We start from the raw sequence: 18,253 nt of genomic DNA, 5'->3' as shown, positions 1-18,253 counted from the left end.
CATCACTGCTGTCCGTAGCTCTGCATGTTATGATAGAAACAACTTCTTTTATTCTGTTTTCACAGTGACTGTCACACTATCCCTAACATGCCAGTATCAGTCATTTGCACATTACATTGTGTGTGTGTGTGTGTGTGTTTGTGTGTGTGTGTGGGGGGGGGGGGGGGTCGCAGTGTTTCATTATCTTATTATGATAAGATCCAGATGATGAAAACCTTCAGAAAATATTTTTTTATCATGGATGCCAGTGAGCTTCATCTGAATGTATGTTCTTACAAAACCAACTGGGCTACAAATGCATAACAACATCAGTTAAGCTCATTAGCTTCTTGGGAACACAGATGTGTGGAATTTATTATGCACACAAGCCATTTCAAGTATGCCTCCCTTCCCCATTCATGCTACCATTACCCTTAACATTTAATAATGGCTAATCAACAGCAATGTTTTTTCTATCCCAGCTGTTTTATATAATTGTTTTTTAACATGCATTTTCAAATAAAACAGATATTACCTTTAATTTTAATATTACCAAGCTAGTTACGATGAAAACTGTCTTGGTTTTATGTAACATTCACACACGCAATGTTTCGAACAAACATTACGATTGGGAGCTGTATAACGAGGACAGGACCATTTCCTTCATACTGGATCTTTGACCAGCTACAGTGAAAAGTATGGATGTGAGTAGAAACCTGTGAATAGAGCTCTTTTAAATGGGATTTGCCCACACGGAGGCAGGATGGTGAGTGTAACATGTATTCAGGCAGCCAATTTAAAATCAGCTGTTTGATATAGATTGGAATTTGATTGGAATTATTCACACTTTTTGGGATTTATCAATAATTAATCTAGCTTATTAACAATGTTTGGAACATCCTTGCTCAGCCATAATGCAATTTACAGTGGCCTCTCTATCAGTCTGATTTCCATATTGAAGCAAGCTAACTAATGAGAACCATGTGGATGGTGAACAGGGAGTTTAAAGTAGGGAGGTTAACAGCATGGTGCCAGGGGGCACGTTCCAACTGGCCAGTGAAGACATCTTCTAAATCCTAACCCCAAACAGTCGTTACTCTTTGGGAGGATAACACACACATTTTGGAAAAACCCTCAAACCTGTAGCCCTGAAATGTACAATTGCGTTTGGTTTGTTGAAATACAGAGCCCTATGAATTAAGTTTAACACCAGTTTCCTTCACTAGGTACAAATCCCCATTAGTCTCCATTAGTTAGATAAAACCCCTCTTTCCTAATGAATTTCTGCTGAATACATTCTTAAAGGTTTTGTAATAGACAGCTGGTGGTTTTGGGGCTTTGGTAAAAAGGATGGATTGACTTGGTTCAGAATAGTCAGCCTATAAGTATAAATAATTCATGTAAATACTGTGATCTGCTTTAACTAACAGAGACGTAGACTGCTCCCCAGTTGGCAGTCCATCCCCTTGTTCTTTTGACCAGTGTTATGGACCCCAGGGTGACATTTAGGATCAATCTTTAGCCCTGACCCGGACTAAAAACACTGCCATAATGCAACACACAGACAAGCCGAGTCATGCAAATTTAATGCAGGAAATTAGGGTTTCTGATGTATCGGCAAAGAAAGAGCAAAGCATTCCTGTGACACTGCTTTTCGAAACCGGTCGTCTTGACAAATTATGAAATTCAGAATATGATATTAAAAAAAGAACATTGATAATAAAGTCTTATGATGCTTCCCAGAGTGGCAACTCCATTTTCAATTTTTTATCATTCACACACTTGATAATAGTGCTAACTGGCAAGAGAAGCTGAAATTGAAAGGAGAACTGGATGCCATCCGCGTTTTCTGTGACAGACAACGAGAAAGGAGCCAATAGGTGGCTGGTCGGGAACACAAAGACAGAGAGAATGACTTTCCTTTGAGCCAAAAAAAAGGCGAATTCTTTCCTCATCTTCTCTTTAAAGAACGTTACAATACCACCCATGGCACAATGTGCTGGAGCAAATGGCCGCCTCTCAATTCCCGCCCTAGACCTTAGATAGTGCCCTGGTTCGTACCAGAGTCCTATTCACTGGGACTCACCATGGACCCGACTCAATCCAAGTGCACTGTAGGCCCCAGTGCGAGGCCCCACCATGGACTCAAATGGCCCAAAAAAATAAGAAGCGTTAAAGAATTATGAAAATGTCTGCACTCGCCACAGTAAGCAGCTCTGAAAAAGAGTGTCGGCTAAATGACTTATGTTGAATGCCTGGGTGGCCAGTATAATTATAGGAATTATATAGAACTGTAATAAAACAGCATAAAATGAATCCAACACTTGTGCATGGGAGAAGGTAAAATAAATCGCCTGTTGTGTACACTTGGTGTACGGAATACAGCGGTGATATTAAGACTGTTTGACCCAAGTGAAATTGAGGAAGACTTACACCTTCAATGAGCTGTGCCTGACATCTAACACATCCCGTGTCTACTGGGACTCGTCCGGAAGAGGTGCAAAGACAGACTCTGCGAAGCAGGACAAATCAATGAGTCTCTCTCCTCTACCTCCCCTAAAGGCAAAGACAGCTTTTTATAAAAGAACATCTGAATCTACCTAATGGATCGGAAAATCAGGGGAAATGAAGATCTTTACCCCAGGGGATCTCTGGTCCATCGTAGTGTTTCCCCACATATTTAACAGGTTCTTACAAGGTATATAATTTGCAGGTTGGTTTGTCTCATTTTTTTGTACTACAGATGGACAGTCATGGGGTCCCTTCTTGTAAGACTAACAAAATGTAGCTTCACATTTTTTTTACTGGAGTTTAATGTCTTCTAGAATGGAATGTGTTACTGTGTAATGAACCCATTAGCACAGATCAAATGTTAACCAGTTTACACCAAGAGATTTGTTTGCAAATACAAAATGTGGCGGATTTCAACCCCAAAACAGACATCAGGATTTCAAGGGTCGATTAAATGTTAACCAAAAATGTATCGGTTTTGATTTCATTACGTTTTCTCCCAACCTGAAGGGTGACAGCGACAAGCCATTTAAACCACAAAAGCCTGTGACAATGCATTCCATTTCCACGTGTATATGGGAAAAACACACCTTCTTATGAAAAATACATGCAACTGTATAACCTCCACTGATCTCTACCATATTATATGGGTGTTTTAGAGGAGGCCAGAAAATTGTTGGTTAAGCCAGTTGATCTGAGACTGTTGCTGAGTCGCAAAACCGTTCCGATGAGGCTGGCAGTTAATAACGTTCCCGCGGAACGAGCAGAATATTAAAATGATCTAGAAGGAACCCCATGACTGTTATCTTTTCGTTCCTTCTGCTGACCAACCCCGTGCCCACTCCTCCTTTTGTATCACTCCTGGACCGCATACAAGCCAACGGTGCACCATTTACCTGGAAGACACTATCTGACCGTCTTCGGTGCGTTTCCTCTCCTGCTACAGCGCGTGTTAAGGAGAAGTTCGGGCCGTCTGAATTCACAGCTTTTCCTGCCTCTACCAGCCTGGACGTTTTTGCCGCAGAACCTGTCACACTGATTGTTATGAATGTCCAAGCGGAGAGATAAAATGTCAACATGCATGCTGTACTCTGTCTCTCTGCATATCTGGTTAAACGTGGAAAGCGCAAATGCTCTTCGACTTGCAGGCAGTTAGAGGAAGACAAACAACCTGACACTTGCAAACTGACATTCAATGGTCATGCAGGGTTTTCCCGGCCAGCCTTTTATTTTTGTTTTTTACCACGTCAAGGGTAATAGAATTCTGTGGGCTTTTGTATGGAATAAATCTGTACTAGTAGCCCAAACATATCCTGAAATACATTACATGTATTATCATAGGTGACAGCATAATGGCAGTGCCTGAATGGGCAGGGTGACCTCACTCTAGCCAACATTTTAGTATGAATCAAATGCTTTTCATTTAGCGGTTGAACGTTTCGCCGACATCCCATTTATATCCTTCCCAGGGCCTGCCTCTCTTGCTTTGACCCGAGCCTGTCCCCTTCCCTATACCAGAAGAATAGGTAATCCACTGTATATCAACCACACAACCCCAGCACTAGCTTTTCTCAACATCACCCCCCCTCCCTCTGTATCTCTCTGGCTTGGTGGGCTCCTCAAGGCCGGCAAATTCTCTTAGATCACACCTAACTGTGACACTGTAATGGGCACACGTAGAAAATATAAATCTATTTCATTTGCCAGCAGAAATTGCTTAAGGTCCTGCAATGGCTAACGAAGCAATTTCCCAACAGACAGCGTGTCTGTCCTCAGTCCGTGCGGCTTGAGCTTTCATATTGTTGATGAACTACATAGTGTGGTGAGCTGCATGCAGCCACCCCAAATTAATGGAGTGGAAAACTAATTCTTCCATGAAGGTAATAATAATTGTGATAGATTGCCCGTGTCACGCTATTATCCATATAGAGATACCTGTGTGACAAAAACGCCACTGTTTCGGGGGGGGGCACTAGCGCGTGCAAACCCAAGACAAAAAGGAAAAATAATAAAAAAAGCATGAGAATACAAGAGGAGGAGGAACAAGAAAATAGAGAGAAAGCGAGAGAAAGAGTGAGAAAGAGAGAGAGAGATCGGAGAGTGGGACGGAAAAAAAAAAGGTAGAAGGCGATATACTGACGTTTTGTACTACTTTGATGAGATATTGTCACTCCACAAAAACCCCCAGTGGCCCCAAGACCTCCACATATTCCCCTGCCACTATGGAGAGGGAGAGAGGGAGAGGGGGAGGGCGGGAGAGAGGGAGCAGGCAGAGGGAGTGATAATAGCATGCATACAGTAAGTGCATGGCTTAGAGCCTTTGATGAATCTAAAGAAAGGCGAGCGACAGCTTACAGCCTTTCACAGCTCAGGGGTCACCTCTTTGTCAATTACTGGAACAGCCGCTCTGTGCCCGGGCATCATTTAAGATGGCCCGATGTGCAAACTCCCATCAGTGGAGATTAAAAAATAGGAAATAAACCAACAGTCAGGCCTTTGATGATAGTGTGTAGGAGGAATGACATTACGAGCCAGCCCTTCTCCGGTTTGCAGTGCAGAGTGCCGCGTTTATCAATGTACATTTGCTCTTTATTGTTTTCGCTTACTGTATCTTATTGTGAGTCAGCCTTTCGTTGTTTTTTTATTTGACAAATAAATTGAAACTTGAATCTTGAGGGGGAGCCTTGAGCCGCTTTACGAAGCTGTGGTATATCAGACCTGGATAACATAAGTATGACAAGACATTTATTTTTACTGCTCAATTTATTTTAGTTAACAGTTTATAATGTTTATAAAGCACCTCTGGGTTTTATGGTATAGGACCGATATACAACAGCTAAGGACGATGACCAGTGCTGTGGCATATTGCTATTTACAGTGGCCTCTCAAAAGCATTCACCCACATTTTATTGGGTTACAACATGGATTTAATCATGAGTTTTTGCCACGGATCAACACACAGCCAATAACGTCAATGTGGTAGATAATTTAAGACAATCTGAATTCAGGAAAGATCTTAATTACAAATGAGGCATCTTTGGTAACAGTTACAGTACAGCCACGAGCCTAAGTCTCAAGAAGATCTGCACATCTGGACACAGCGTTTGTGGCCCAAGCTCTGTCAAGTCAAATGTGCACTGTACTTCTGCTGAAGTCTCAACACTTTCCAGATATTCTCAATCGGACTGAGGTACAGGCTTGGACTGGTCCACCCCAGGCCGCTGCCCTTTCCCTCCTTAAGCTGCTCCAGTGTGGCTTTAACTGTATGTTTAGGGTCACTAAACTGCTGGTAGATTAATCTTCCCCCAGGAACAAGGACTATGGCAGGTTTTCTTCCAGGACTGTACTTTGCAGCATCCATTTTGCCCTCTATCTTCAAAAGCTAACGCTGATCAGCGGCAAAACCCCCCTGATCCAATCCCTTGTGATTTCATGTTGCAACACAACGTGTGTGTGTGTGTGTGTGTGTATGTGTGGGGGGGGGGGGGGTGGGGGGGGGGGGGGTTCATTTCCTGAATTTTCTAATTTGTGAATTTCTGCATTTAAGGAGACACTGACAGGCCCATCCCTAAAGTGCTGCCTAACACAGGGGCAGTGGGACAGGTGCATGTTGTCTGAACCGCAGGTTGGCCCGTTTGCTCACGGTGTACGGACTTATTGATGTTTTCACGTATTCAATGAAAGTCTCTGCTTCTTCACAAATGACCTGTCCGTCATGATGTAAAATATCTTCTATTGAGTAGACGGACAGTGCTGTCCCTCCTCAGTCATCCGGGCTCACACTGCGCAGTGCTTTATGAGGTTACGGCGGCAGTGTGACAAGTATTTAATTCCCTCCAAAGTAATTATATTCTCTGATTAAGGAATCAGAGTTAATGTAATTACTTTGAACTTGACGATTAATTTCATCTTTGGAAGCATGGCGCGTTATGTTTGTGTCTGAGGCCTTTATCTCTAACTAGATCTGACAATCTCATTTGTAATCTGCAGCAGGCCCCTGTGAATGTGTGGCTCAGGATCCACCATGGTTGTGTGAGTGAGTGCGTGCGTGCGCGCGTGTGTGTGTGACAAGCCGGTCCGGTATCAGCAGCTCATGTTACGCCTGTACAGCCCCGGTTATCAGTACTGGCTTGCTATGCTGATATTCAGTCTGGGCCGCGTTCACAGGCCGACAGTACGTTGCCTTCAGATCACATGCCTGGGTACAGTAAGTCAAAGAACAAGCGGCTAGCGAGAAACTGCCCCGTGTCCGCGGTCATAAGCAGGCTCGTTGTGTAAAGGAGCTGCTATCTGTACCCTTTTCACCCCTGTCTTTGATCCAAATGCTTAAGGTAGAGAACTTGAATAACAGGTGAAGGGTCTCTACAGAGGAGAATAGGTGAAGGGTATCTACGGTACCTTGAATAACTGGTAAAGGGTCTCTATGGTGGGGAACTTGGATAACAGGTGAAGGGTCTCTATGGTGGGGAACTTGAGTAATAGATTTAGATTGTGATTGGTGGTCTGTCTGGGACTAGCTGAGCTCCCTTTTAGACGAGGTGAGATAATCTTCTTAGAACAGTGTGTTTTTGAAGGAGCTTGGTACTTTCAATGGGGTGATCATGTGACAGGATTGCACCTTTAAGCATTTTAAATTAATCACACTCGCTAAAGTATTGACATTGACAGCCCTAATTTTAATCCATCTCACCCATTAAAGCTGCACTAGGTAGGATTTTTTAAATAAAAAATAAGTTTTGTCCCCTATAAACATGTTGTGTACACTAATGAGGACTTCTAAGAGTTGTTTAGCAACACAAACAGTTCAGTGCCAGTAGAATGTCAATTTATAATTATTGGAGAGTGCTGCTACTTTCCAGCCCAATTCTGTTCCAGCAATCCAGTTCCAGCCAATTGCCTTCTGCAAGAAGGGCCTTCCAGCTAATCGCCTTCGGTAAGGTGGGTCTTCCTCCTTGGCCTGTTTTGTGAAAGTGCATTTGACCTGGATGATATATATAGCATAAGAACGCCATAGGGAGTGATGTTTGCTTACTGTAAGAAACTATAAATGGCACCTTAAGACCAGGATGACTAACAGTCAATTTCTCTCTTGTCTACTACAGCATACATTACAGAAACTGAAAAGAAGCAAAAGAAGACAGACTAAGTCTCTATAGCTACCTTAGAATCCTACCTTAGAGCAGCTTTAAGACTAAAGCAGAGGTTTCTTTTATACATTTTTGAACTTTGGGGCACCAATTAGTCTGAGACTGAACCTCAGGCTTTATGCTGCAGTGTTGCATGTAGTGTCAGCCATGGTCCGCAGAGACACCCGGGATGTGAATAAAAGGGAAAAGCCTACAACTGATAGAAAGACTACAACTACCATGTGACTTCCATGTTCCTTCAAACAGCATAACGTCATCTTCCCAGATGTCTCTCTGATGAATCCATCACCATAATAACCTGTAACTGAACCATATTTACGCCAAAGAAGAATAGAACGGAAACTGTTAAGTGAGTAAATACAGGAATATATGAATACAGTAAATAACAGGATATAAGGGGAAAGGATAGATTAATGATCGTTCGTGCAGGCGCTCAGGGAATGGGGTGTTTTGCTACTATTTCTCAACCGCAGCATGGCTGCAACACTCAAACCAAAATTAGATGAATAAACAACATAAAGGAAAATAAACAACGTCTGGTGAAGCGCTGCCTTGTTCTCTGAGGGCGACTGTTCAAATTCCATTAAGCGGCTATTATTATCAATTAAAACCTGATCATTCTGTAAGTGAACACAATTTGTGTCCACACCTAAAGGAGAACTGAGCCTGCTAATGAGCCAGGGTCTCACCTGCAGCTAGAGATGCAGCTAGAGATGCGGGAAGGATGGGGAAATAAGACATTTGTTTGGTTCTCTGGGTAACACTTTGTACTGAGCAGTACAACACCGGCTCTTTTCAAATCGCATCAAATCTGACCCGGGAGATGTAAACATTTGGGTATATTCGTCATGCAAATTTGCGAAAACATCTTAGCGTTATTAAATAAAACCTTTATGTTCAGAAATAAAACTATTAGTGAGCTTTGTTTAGATGGCAATAAATGATCATGAGCCTTGAAATGATAGAACCCCATATAAATAAAGCGTAGCATGCTGTGTAAAGTAGCCAACAACAGCAGCAATATTTAAACAGTATGCAATATTAATACTCAGTATACTGTAAGTAGCAGATGTTTCTTTTTCTATATGAGACCAGACACTATTCTTAATTATTATTACTTTGCAATGCTTTTACTAACAGTGAAAATCTGAGGGGAAAATTGAGAGGAGTAAAAGTGGTACTGAAGCGGAGATGGGTATTGAAGGCTGGTCTCCCACTGAGAGACGGAGGTGTTAATACTGGATGGTTTCATCCCATCTTCTTCGTGTGTGTTCATATTCTTGTAGTTAATAGGAACATTTTGGATCACTCACCCTGCTGACACCTCTGCCTCTGTCTTCACCATAGTTGGTCCCAAGGATCTCAAAATATATGTTGGGATTGGTTCCGTTGTCCGTAAACTCCAGGAAGCCAGTCAGACCACTCACCCCGGACTGCAGGACAAACAGACCAGGACAAAAGCTTTTTGAAAATCTGGCCAAAACTGTAATTCTCTTTACATTTTGGACACTGAGCAGAATGACTTGCAGAAGCAATTACAGTTGTGCCTTGTTCAAGGGCACCCTTCCCTTTTCACTCCAATTGGGGGATTCAAACCCAACTAGACTGTTCGCAGACTAGGCTTGTCCAAATGTACAACACCACAAAGAAGTGATTAATTAGGGGCCAAAGACACTACCAGTGAAATATGCCCTGAACAGATATAAAAGAGAATATCATCTCTTGCATGGGCCCATTGGGGAAAAAAAAACAGTCTGACATCATCAATCTCACGGGCCTAGACCGCGATAAGTTCGCTGATTTCCAAAGATTATCCCTTTTCCCTTTGATATATCCATTGATGTGTGCGTAGGTCGTTAATCATCACATTCTACACTGCACTCCTCCTGCCCTTCTTCCTGCACCTGCTCCCACGGCAGCCATGTCTGGCGCGCTGCATCCGTGAGCATGACCGCCGCAAGCAACATCGCGTCCGCCCCCCATTGGGAAACAGATTTATTCATCGGCATGCGGCCTATTGCATTATCATAATGATAATAATAATCATCTCCTGTTGTCAATCTACTTTTATTGGATCCCATTTTTGCAAAACCAGCGCAGGCTCTTGCAAACGTGCTTGACCAAAGAGGGTCTCTGGTGTCACAAACAAAGCCCTGCATCCTGCCTGGCCTTTCATCTCCCTAAAGCTCTCCAACATCACAAAAACCGGCCCTCCCTCCCATTCTACACCATGATCCTCTATAGCAGGTTCAATTAACAGAATGCTAATTGTTCTGAATGCATTGCACCAATACGGAGCTGACAGGATTAAATTAGCCGGCCAATTATAATAGCTGATGCGAAGTATCCGGGCGAGTTCACGCATTGAAAAGCCAATAAACAGCCAGTTCTCCTAATTAAGCTGTGGAACAATGAACCATGTGAGGACGCACTGGGGAATGAAATATTGTCCCATTACATCGCTGGCTCACAAGGAAATGGCAAGTCACATGTCACATTAACATCACCTATACAGTTATTACGCACAAAAAACGCACAAGGGGGGCGAACAGATAATGGCAAAGAACAGGGTAGAACAGCCCCCACCCCAGCAGCCACACAGGACCATAGAGAATGGGAGAGTGAAGGAGAGAACAGCTGACACGTGCCAAGTCCCAGGGCTGGCTGGACAGGACTGAATCACTGGGACACCGTTTCTTTTTCTTACCGGATCACCTTCCCTACGGCAGGGCTGGTGTCGCATTCGCTGAACGCTCGCACGGCTTACGACCGAGGGGCAGGCGGTGAGAACGCCACGGTCGGGTGCGTGTTTTCCAGGCATGTGTGTACAGGTGCAGAGTAAGCCCCCCCCCACCCAGGAGGGGAGGCAAGAGAGAGAGAGAAGGTGTCAACGTCACCTCCTGTACTGTCCCGCATCGGCGGCTCTGGAGAAAGCAGGGTCACTGGCTCACTCGTGTTCCATCGTGCCCGAGCTTGTTGCCACAATCAAGTGAGAGGGTCACTGAGGAGATCTTTCTGTCCGGCTCGGCACTTGGGGCTTTTGCGATGGGAGGTTACACTCTGTGGACCCTTTGTTGGTCTGGGCCGGTGCACGGCAAAGCGGGCGGGGATTCTGCCGTGTTTCGGTTTACTGCATCTACACTGTGGTAGCTCATGGGACAGGGAACTTGGGCCAGTCTGAGCGATGTATTTGTTGAGAAATCCTGTCGGATTTCAGGAACTCTGTCATTTCATGTTGGATCTCAGGATGACCCGGGCCCTTGAGCAATGCCTCAGGTCCTGTGTGATGCTGACCGAGACAACCCACAGGCCACCTGGTCATCCCTCTCTGTTGGTTGTGTCGCTGACCTGGATACTGTCTGATCCCAGCTTCCAAATCCACCGGTTTCCACCTGGATTTGCGGACATGCCGGGCCTCTGAATCATTCATTTAAAATGCACAGTGGCGTCTTTTTCGTTGCTGCAGTTGATGCCTTTTGACTAACCACAGAACCATCCATCAATCCATCCATGCTTGCCTTGAGCCAGAGCTTTCTGGAACACCCGTCACTTACCACTGTTATAGACTTTTTTTGTACAATTGAATCGCAACACTTGTCCATGAGGCCCGCTTAACAGCACGTTAGGACCCATCAGTGCAAAATATGCGCCACTTCAAAGTGTTGTAAATCTCTCCTTGTGTTCAGCATCTCTCATAACAATAGAAATGCTACTGGGATGTGTGGGGGGAAAGATGTGGTGGGGAAAACATGAGTCTCGTCATTCCCTCGCATCACAATCAGATTTAGTATATTCTTGATGTGTATTTCAAACTATGTTGAGATCTCATAGTTATCAATTAACCGCTATCAATTAACAAATATAGCTGAAATGACTGACCGCCATCCCCCATTTCTCTAAGCTAGATATGCCATCAGTTCATACAAACAGGAGTTAGCATTTAGCACTCACTTTCAAACATGAAATGGGAAATTCTTACATGGTATGCAGGGGTTAAAGCTATAAATATCCAAATAGTACTTGAGTAACCACATTACGGGACTGTGACAATAAATAAACCATGCTGGGTTTGGTGAATATCCACTTTGTTTTCTCTGGAACATTTTCATCCTCCATGGTGTTTTTCGGGTTGGCCGGTTTACCGCATCGTTGACTCCTTGTCTGGATATGGGGTGGACTCCCAGAACGTCCTATCAGCATCCCAGTTCCTCCAACGTAGGGCAACGTAGGGCACGAAAAGCACTCAAAGTACGCCTCTGTCTACGGGTGCTCCTTTACGAGGCACATCGACGACATCATCAAATGACCAAGATAGATAATGTAGAAACAGCCTTAAGGAGATGATTAGGGATAAGGGTCTGAGAATAGATCTGTACGGAACCTTACCTTTTTGACGTTATCCAGCATGGGGCGTCCTCCTTGCCAGGGTTTGGAGTTCTTGCGGATGCAGGTGAGGCTGGCCATGCTGTGCCACTTCCTGTCCTCCAGCTTCCTGTGGAACGTGTTGGCCAATAGCAGCACTGTGTCGTAGATGTAGCGGTTGGTAATCTGGCAGAAGAGATGGGGAGGGAAGGAGAAATGACAGAGGGAGAGGTGGATGAGACAAAAGAGGGGAAGTGGAAATGAAGGGGTGACACCAAAGGAAAGAGAGAAAGAGAGGGAAAACAAGAGAGGATGTCAATATACTGAACCATGGGTAAGAGGGAAGAAAGTCAAAGGGACACAAACATATCCAATGAAATATATCTACAATATTTTTGGAGGGATCATTTTAGGATGCATGGGAAATATAAAATATCTTCCAAATCACATTTCCAAAAAACACCTAAGGAAATACACTGGGTAAAAACACGTGTTGTAGTTCGTTATGTATTATTTTCCCCATTTAAGAGTAACAATTTAGCGTTGCGTTACTAAAGAGGAAACCGGATGAGTGGATTTTACAGAGAGACTAACCTTCGGCTACAGGCACGGCCTTACACACCAACAGGTAATCATGGTTTGTCATCGTAAACACCCTTTGGCCTGATCCCAAATGTCTGCCAGGCCCCTACATGTGGCACCATCTTCATGTGGAGACCGTTTGGGACGCCCCGCTCTGAGTCGGCAACCTTCTAAAAGCTACTGTGACACCTGGCAGCGAGACAGGCAGTGATCATAAGGACTAGGCCGTCTCAGCCTGGCATCATTTGAAAGAAAATTGATGCACGCGCTCGCATCATTTCATCAGTTCTTTGATCTTAGGTAAAGAAGCAACACCTAACACCTGCCATTTGTAGCTCTGTCTCTGATCTCCTCCTGGCAAACATCCGCTCTAACCGCTGTTTGCATTACACATCGAGGATGCTCCCATTTCCCGGAAAAAGGGGTGAAAAAGGCGGCAGAATGATTCAGGCAGCTTTGGCGTATCTCTGTAGCTTTCCCTACATTCGAGGCAAACAGAACAAGAAAGAAAAACACCTTTCTGTTTCGCGCTTTACCACATACCCTCCTGTAATTAGGAAACACAGACATGAATAACAGACTGATGAGATTCATGGTCCTTCCTTGTTCAATGTGGTCTTGTAGATGGTTGCCATCAGCTTATTATGCAAATAGCATTTTATTTATCGCTGTTTTGTTTATGCGCATTTTTCTTTAATGACACTTAATCTTGAGCTGCTAATCAAGTGTAGATTTTTTTCTTATCTAATCTTTTCTTTTTATCTCAATATTGATACTGAGCCAGAAATTTTACTTTTCTGTCATCGACAAATTACAGCAGGCTGGTTGTTTTCTTTTGAATGCTGCTGCCTTGAATATCTGCATGGACGAATTCCACCCAGTATCTCTGGGAGGTTTATAAAGGAATACAAAGACCAGGAATGGGGGACTACTAGGGAAGGTTCTGGCAGGGTTTTCTATGGATAAACAAACCCTGAGTAAAGAGCTTAACAAAGGTCTTTCTTCAATTTGGGAACCCACGGAAAAAGGCGAGGCGGTGAGAAATTAATTCACAAGCCAAAAGTGTTCCCCCAGTATACTGTGCTTATCCCTCTCTACTAACTCTATCCAGCAAAAATTCTGACTCTCTGCAGCCATTCAAAAAAATACGTCCATGTTCAGCCTCTCCCTCAGGCAATGTTTACTATGAAGTCTTTGGAAAACCCACTATAAGAGCCACAAGAGTTCATCAGCAACAATGACCTGGGACTATAAGGATCCACAGAAACATAGCACAGAAATTCTACTAAAAAAGTGTTTTCAAATGAAAATCATAATTGACCAGCTGGCTTGTCAATTATGTGCATGGCTTTAAGAAAGACATCTCCCAGTACTCTCAAAGTAATACTAATGCCTCAACCCCTTAAACCAATAAGGTCTTTTTCACTACCATTTTATCTGATCAGATTTCCGTGTTACCTTCTCCAAAATTGTTATTCTAAGGGACTCCAATATTCCTGTTGATTCAAGAAAATGTTCCTCTGCCACGACTTCCTGAAGGTGTTTGACTGTCTTAACCTGTCTAACAGCAAGTCAATTTCCCCACACACAATCGTGGGCATACACTAGAAATCATCATTGGAGAATTCCCAGCCTCAGACCTAGGTGTAAATGAGCTAGAAGGCCTTAGTGCCGTGACATGGTCTATAACTACATCTGCACTTTCAGAAAATCTGTTTCAGAAACAAAGTTGCAGGACTCCCTGCCCAAACAGCTGAGCTCACCCCTGGTGAGGTGGGCTTGCAAGAAGACAAATGGTTCACAAGCTAGTCCCCCTTCAGTAGAGCTAGCTGATTGTAACTCTTTAATGTCTGCACTGAATGCATGCATGAAGAGTTCCACCCGTTTTCTCAGGGAGTCAAGAAAAGGAATACAAAGAAAAGGAACGGGGGACACTCAATTACAATGGTGGGTTACTGAATGCAGCCTTAAGAGGATAAAGAACCCTGAGTTAAGAGCTTAAAAAAGGTCTTCTTTAACTTGAAATCCTACGGAAAAAGGTATTTCTAGGCCAAAAGTTTTCTCACTGCAGAAATGTAAAAATATATATGTTCAGCCTCTCACTCAAATCCTGTTACGCACGGCACTGTCTATTACTGCTCCACAAAACCCACCTGGTTATTACTGCTCCACAAAACCCACCTGGTTATTACTGCTCCACAAAACCCACCTGGTTATTACTGCTCCACAAAACCCACCTGGTTATTACTGCTCCACAAAACCCACCTGGTTATTACTGCTCCACAAAACCCACCTGGTTATTACTGCTCCACAAAACCCACCTGGTTATTACTGCTCCACGAAACCCACCTGGTTATTACTGCTCCACAAAACCCATCTGGTTATTACTGCTCCACAAAACCCACCTGGTTATTACTGCTCCACAAAACCCACCTGGTTATTACTGCTCCACAAAACCCACCTGGTTATTACTGCTCCACGAAAAACACCTGGTTATTACCGCTCCACGAAAAACACCTGATTATTACCGCTCCACGAAAAACACCTGGTTATTACCGCTCCACAAAAAACACCTGGTTATTACTGCTCCACAAAACCCACCTGGTTATTACTGCTCCACAAAACCCACCTGGTTATTACTGCTCCACGAAAAACACCTGGTTATTACCGCTCCACAAAAAACACCGGGTTATTACTGCTCCACGAAAAACACCTGGTTATTACCGCTCCACAAAAAACACCTGGTTATTACTGCTCCACGAAAAACACCTGGTTATTACTGCTCCAAAAAAAACACCTGGTTATTACTGCTCCACAAAAAACACCTGGTTTTTACTGCTCCACAAAAAAAACCTGGTTATTACTCCTGCACAAATACCATATGGTTATTACTGCTCCACAAATACCATCTGGTTATTACTGCTCCACGAAAAACATGTGCTTAATAATGCTCTGCAAAAGCACCTGCTTATTATTTCAGAGCATAAAAAGCAGCCCGATTCACCATCCACTCTTTCATGCGCCGGAACAAATCCCAAAACCCTGTTTCCCACTGTTCGACTCCTCCACCCAGACTCTGGCCCACCCAACTATGGAACAATGCACCACATTCGCTGATCTCTTCAAAACTGCAGTCACTGTAATCAACGCCTCCTCCAACACCCACGTCTGCTCATCCAAAGAAGGACTCTGCTCTGGTGTCAGCTGCTGCACTTAGAACAGTGGCCCCCTCCACCAAATGCCCCCATCGCTGTCACCAATCTGTTCAGAGAGTCGTGTCAGGGTGGGCAGGGGCCCGTCACTCTTCAAAATTGCTGCCTTCAGCCTCTTGCTCAACCGTCCCTTGACCCAGACCTCCTCTCTAACCTCTCATTACTACCTAGTCCTGGTGAAGCTTGTGACAATTCAACTTCACTCACACCTCGGCGGTAAGCAGCCTGCTGTTAAGGCCCGTGCCCTCGCGAGTGAGTTGAACGTAGATGCTCATCGTTACCCTCCTTTCAAGGCCCTTGAGCGGCACTTTTAATGAGGGCTTACCCGCCATCTTGATTCTCCCAGACCAAAGTGCCGGTTCCCATGGGTCACACCATACCACTGCAGCGCCTCGGGGAGAAAAGTGTCACGTGTTGGACAGCCCTGAACCGGCTCCCCTCCGACCTCTCCAGCCACAAGCAGCACGCCAACCTCGGCGAAGGCAAGGTCAGAGGAGTCCGCCGCAGCCTGTGGCGTCCCACAAGGGTCAGCTGTAGGAACCCCTCTGTTCTCCCTTTACACGTTTGCTGCGCTTGGTCAGAATTCTTCAGGCAGCACCGTGTCCGACCCCACGGCTACTCAGACAACACACAGGTGGACCTCAGAACCAGGCCGGACACAACATCTGTTATGTCTTTTCTAACTGTCTAACCGTGTGCGTGTGTGTGTGTGTGTGTGTACGTGTGTGTGTGTATGGTCAGTCTATCATCAATGACCTGGTGTCATGTTCCCTACATTGCATTCTTTTAAGCCCCCTATATGGAATACGGGTCCGTTCGGATAAAACGATGAAGTAGAATGAGAAGACACAGGGAGAGGAGAGTTAATTCAGGCCCTGATCGATCGTGCTGTGATTTAGCAGCAGTGTTGTCTCCATATTAATGAGAATCAATGTAATAAATAGGGGAGAGAGTGGCAAATATGTTTGCCGTAGTTTATTAACCGGCAACGCTCAGCCACACTTGACACGATATCGAGTGCCGCCTTCCCGAAGCATCGGCCCTGTCTGTGGAAGAGGAACGACTATGTCGCCCTGACGCTTTTCCAGGATGCATCAGTACTACGGCAGGAACCGTGTCCCAACCACCACCCTATTCCCTCTGAAGTGCACTAAATTTGACCAGGACCCAAGGATTTTACCAGGGTCCTGTGGATTTAACCAGAACCCAAGGATTTTACCAGGGTCCCGTGGTTTTAACCAGAACTCCATGGATTTTACCAGGGTCCTGTGGATTTAACCAGGGCCCCATTGATTTAACAAGTGGCCCCATGGATTTGACCAGGGCCCCTTTTGTGTGTTTCGCAATGGGCCCAGGACAAAGGAAATACAGCAGCGAACAATGTGCACCCCAGCTGCCCTGTGCAAAACACATTACATGTTTTGTATGCCTGGGGTTTATGCAATGCTCCTGACAAGGTCATTAATTAATACATTGATTAGGGATAATGGTTTAAATGCCTCAGATGTTCACAGGGAATTAGCAGAGATGCTTTGGACCTATCCCAGATGGATGGATGCAGGTCTGGTGTGGGTCCCTGGGTAGTTCGATGGGCACTACCAGGAAGGTAGAGCAACACGTCTGATTCATTACATACACATAGCCACAGACGTCCGGCTGGCTACCTGAAAGCCTTTCCAACTTCACAGAGTTGGACGCTGGACGAACACACGGCTCAGACAGAACTTTGCATGTGTACCATTTCCATTTCCTCCATTCCGGTGTGAACAGCCCGGTTCTGAGGGAGCCCAGAAGTGTCAGGATGTGCTTGCACTCGCTCACAACAAAGGATTATTACTTTGCAGCTTCAAGGGAAAGGCAGTTTGTATACAGAAAAATGACAGTGATTCCTGTGTCCTAACTGTTCCACAAGGACCTGTCCACAGACTGAAAAATAAAAAGAGCGGAGAGTGAGAGAGAGAGAGAGAGTCTGACAGTGAATCCTGTTGACTCTGGGGTAACACCATTGTTATTCTGAGCCCAGCAGGAAAAATGAGCCTTTGACTTGTATGAAATGAATGCTGGGTAGAGGTTGGGGTGTTCAGGGAGGTCGGGTTGACCTGGCTAGTTTTCAGAAAGGTAGCTGGGACACATACATGTGTGTGCACGTGTATGTGTGTGCGCGTATGCCCACGCGTGCGTGTGTGTGTGTGAGAGGGTTAGGCGGAGCCAGATGATGTGCTCCAGTGCAGTGTGAAATTGGGCTTCTTCTGGACCACTCTCCTGACCACTGAACTGCTCTGGCTCCATACTGACCGACAACACAGGCCCCCCCCCCACACACACACAGGCCCCCCCACACACACACACAGGCCCTCCACACACACACACTGGCCCCCCCACACACACACACACTGGCCCCCCCCCCCACACACACACAGGCCCCCCCCCACACACACACACAGGCCCCCCCACACACAC

The 18,253-nt window shown here is 44.9% G+C and overlaps 1 protein-coding gene across 7 annotated transcripts in view; it reads right to left on the bottom strand.

Moving 5' to 3' along the window:
• The window catches only part of grid2 (glutamate receptor, ionotropic, delta 2), a 351,085-nt gene that overhangs the window by 92,754 nt on the left and 240,078 nt on the right, over positions 1 to 18,253 (bottom strand). For all 7 annotated transcript variants that reach the window (XR_001198414.4, XR_001198415.3, XM_013136897.3 and 4 more), the window contains 2 exons: positions 12,024 to 12,185; positions 8,951 to 9,070 (listed from right to left, as the gene is read on the bottom strand). Coding sequence is in view for 5 of the 7 variants with exons in the window: in XM_013136897.3 (XP_012992351.1) it covers positions 8,951 to 9,070; positions 12,024 to 12,185 (282 nt within the window). In the remaining 2 variants the exon portion in view is untranslated. The remainder of the gene's footprint in view (positions 1 to 8,950; positions 9,071 to 12,023; positions 12,186 to 18,253) is intronic.

Source organism: Esox lucius, chromosome 13 (genome assembly GCF_011004845.1).
Source record: "Esox lucius isolate fEsoLuc1 chromosome 13, fEsoLuc1.pri, whole genome shotgun sequence".
NCBI lineage: Eukaryota > Metazoa > Chordata > Actinopteri > Esociformes > Esocidae > Esox > Esox lucius.
The sequence above is the reverse complement of the archived record's forward strand: the minus strand, read 5'-3'. Positions and strand labels throughout refer to the sequence as shown.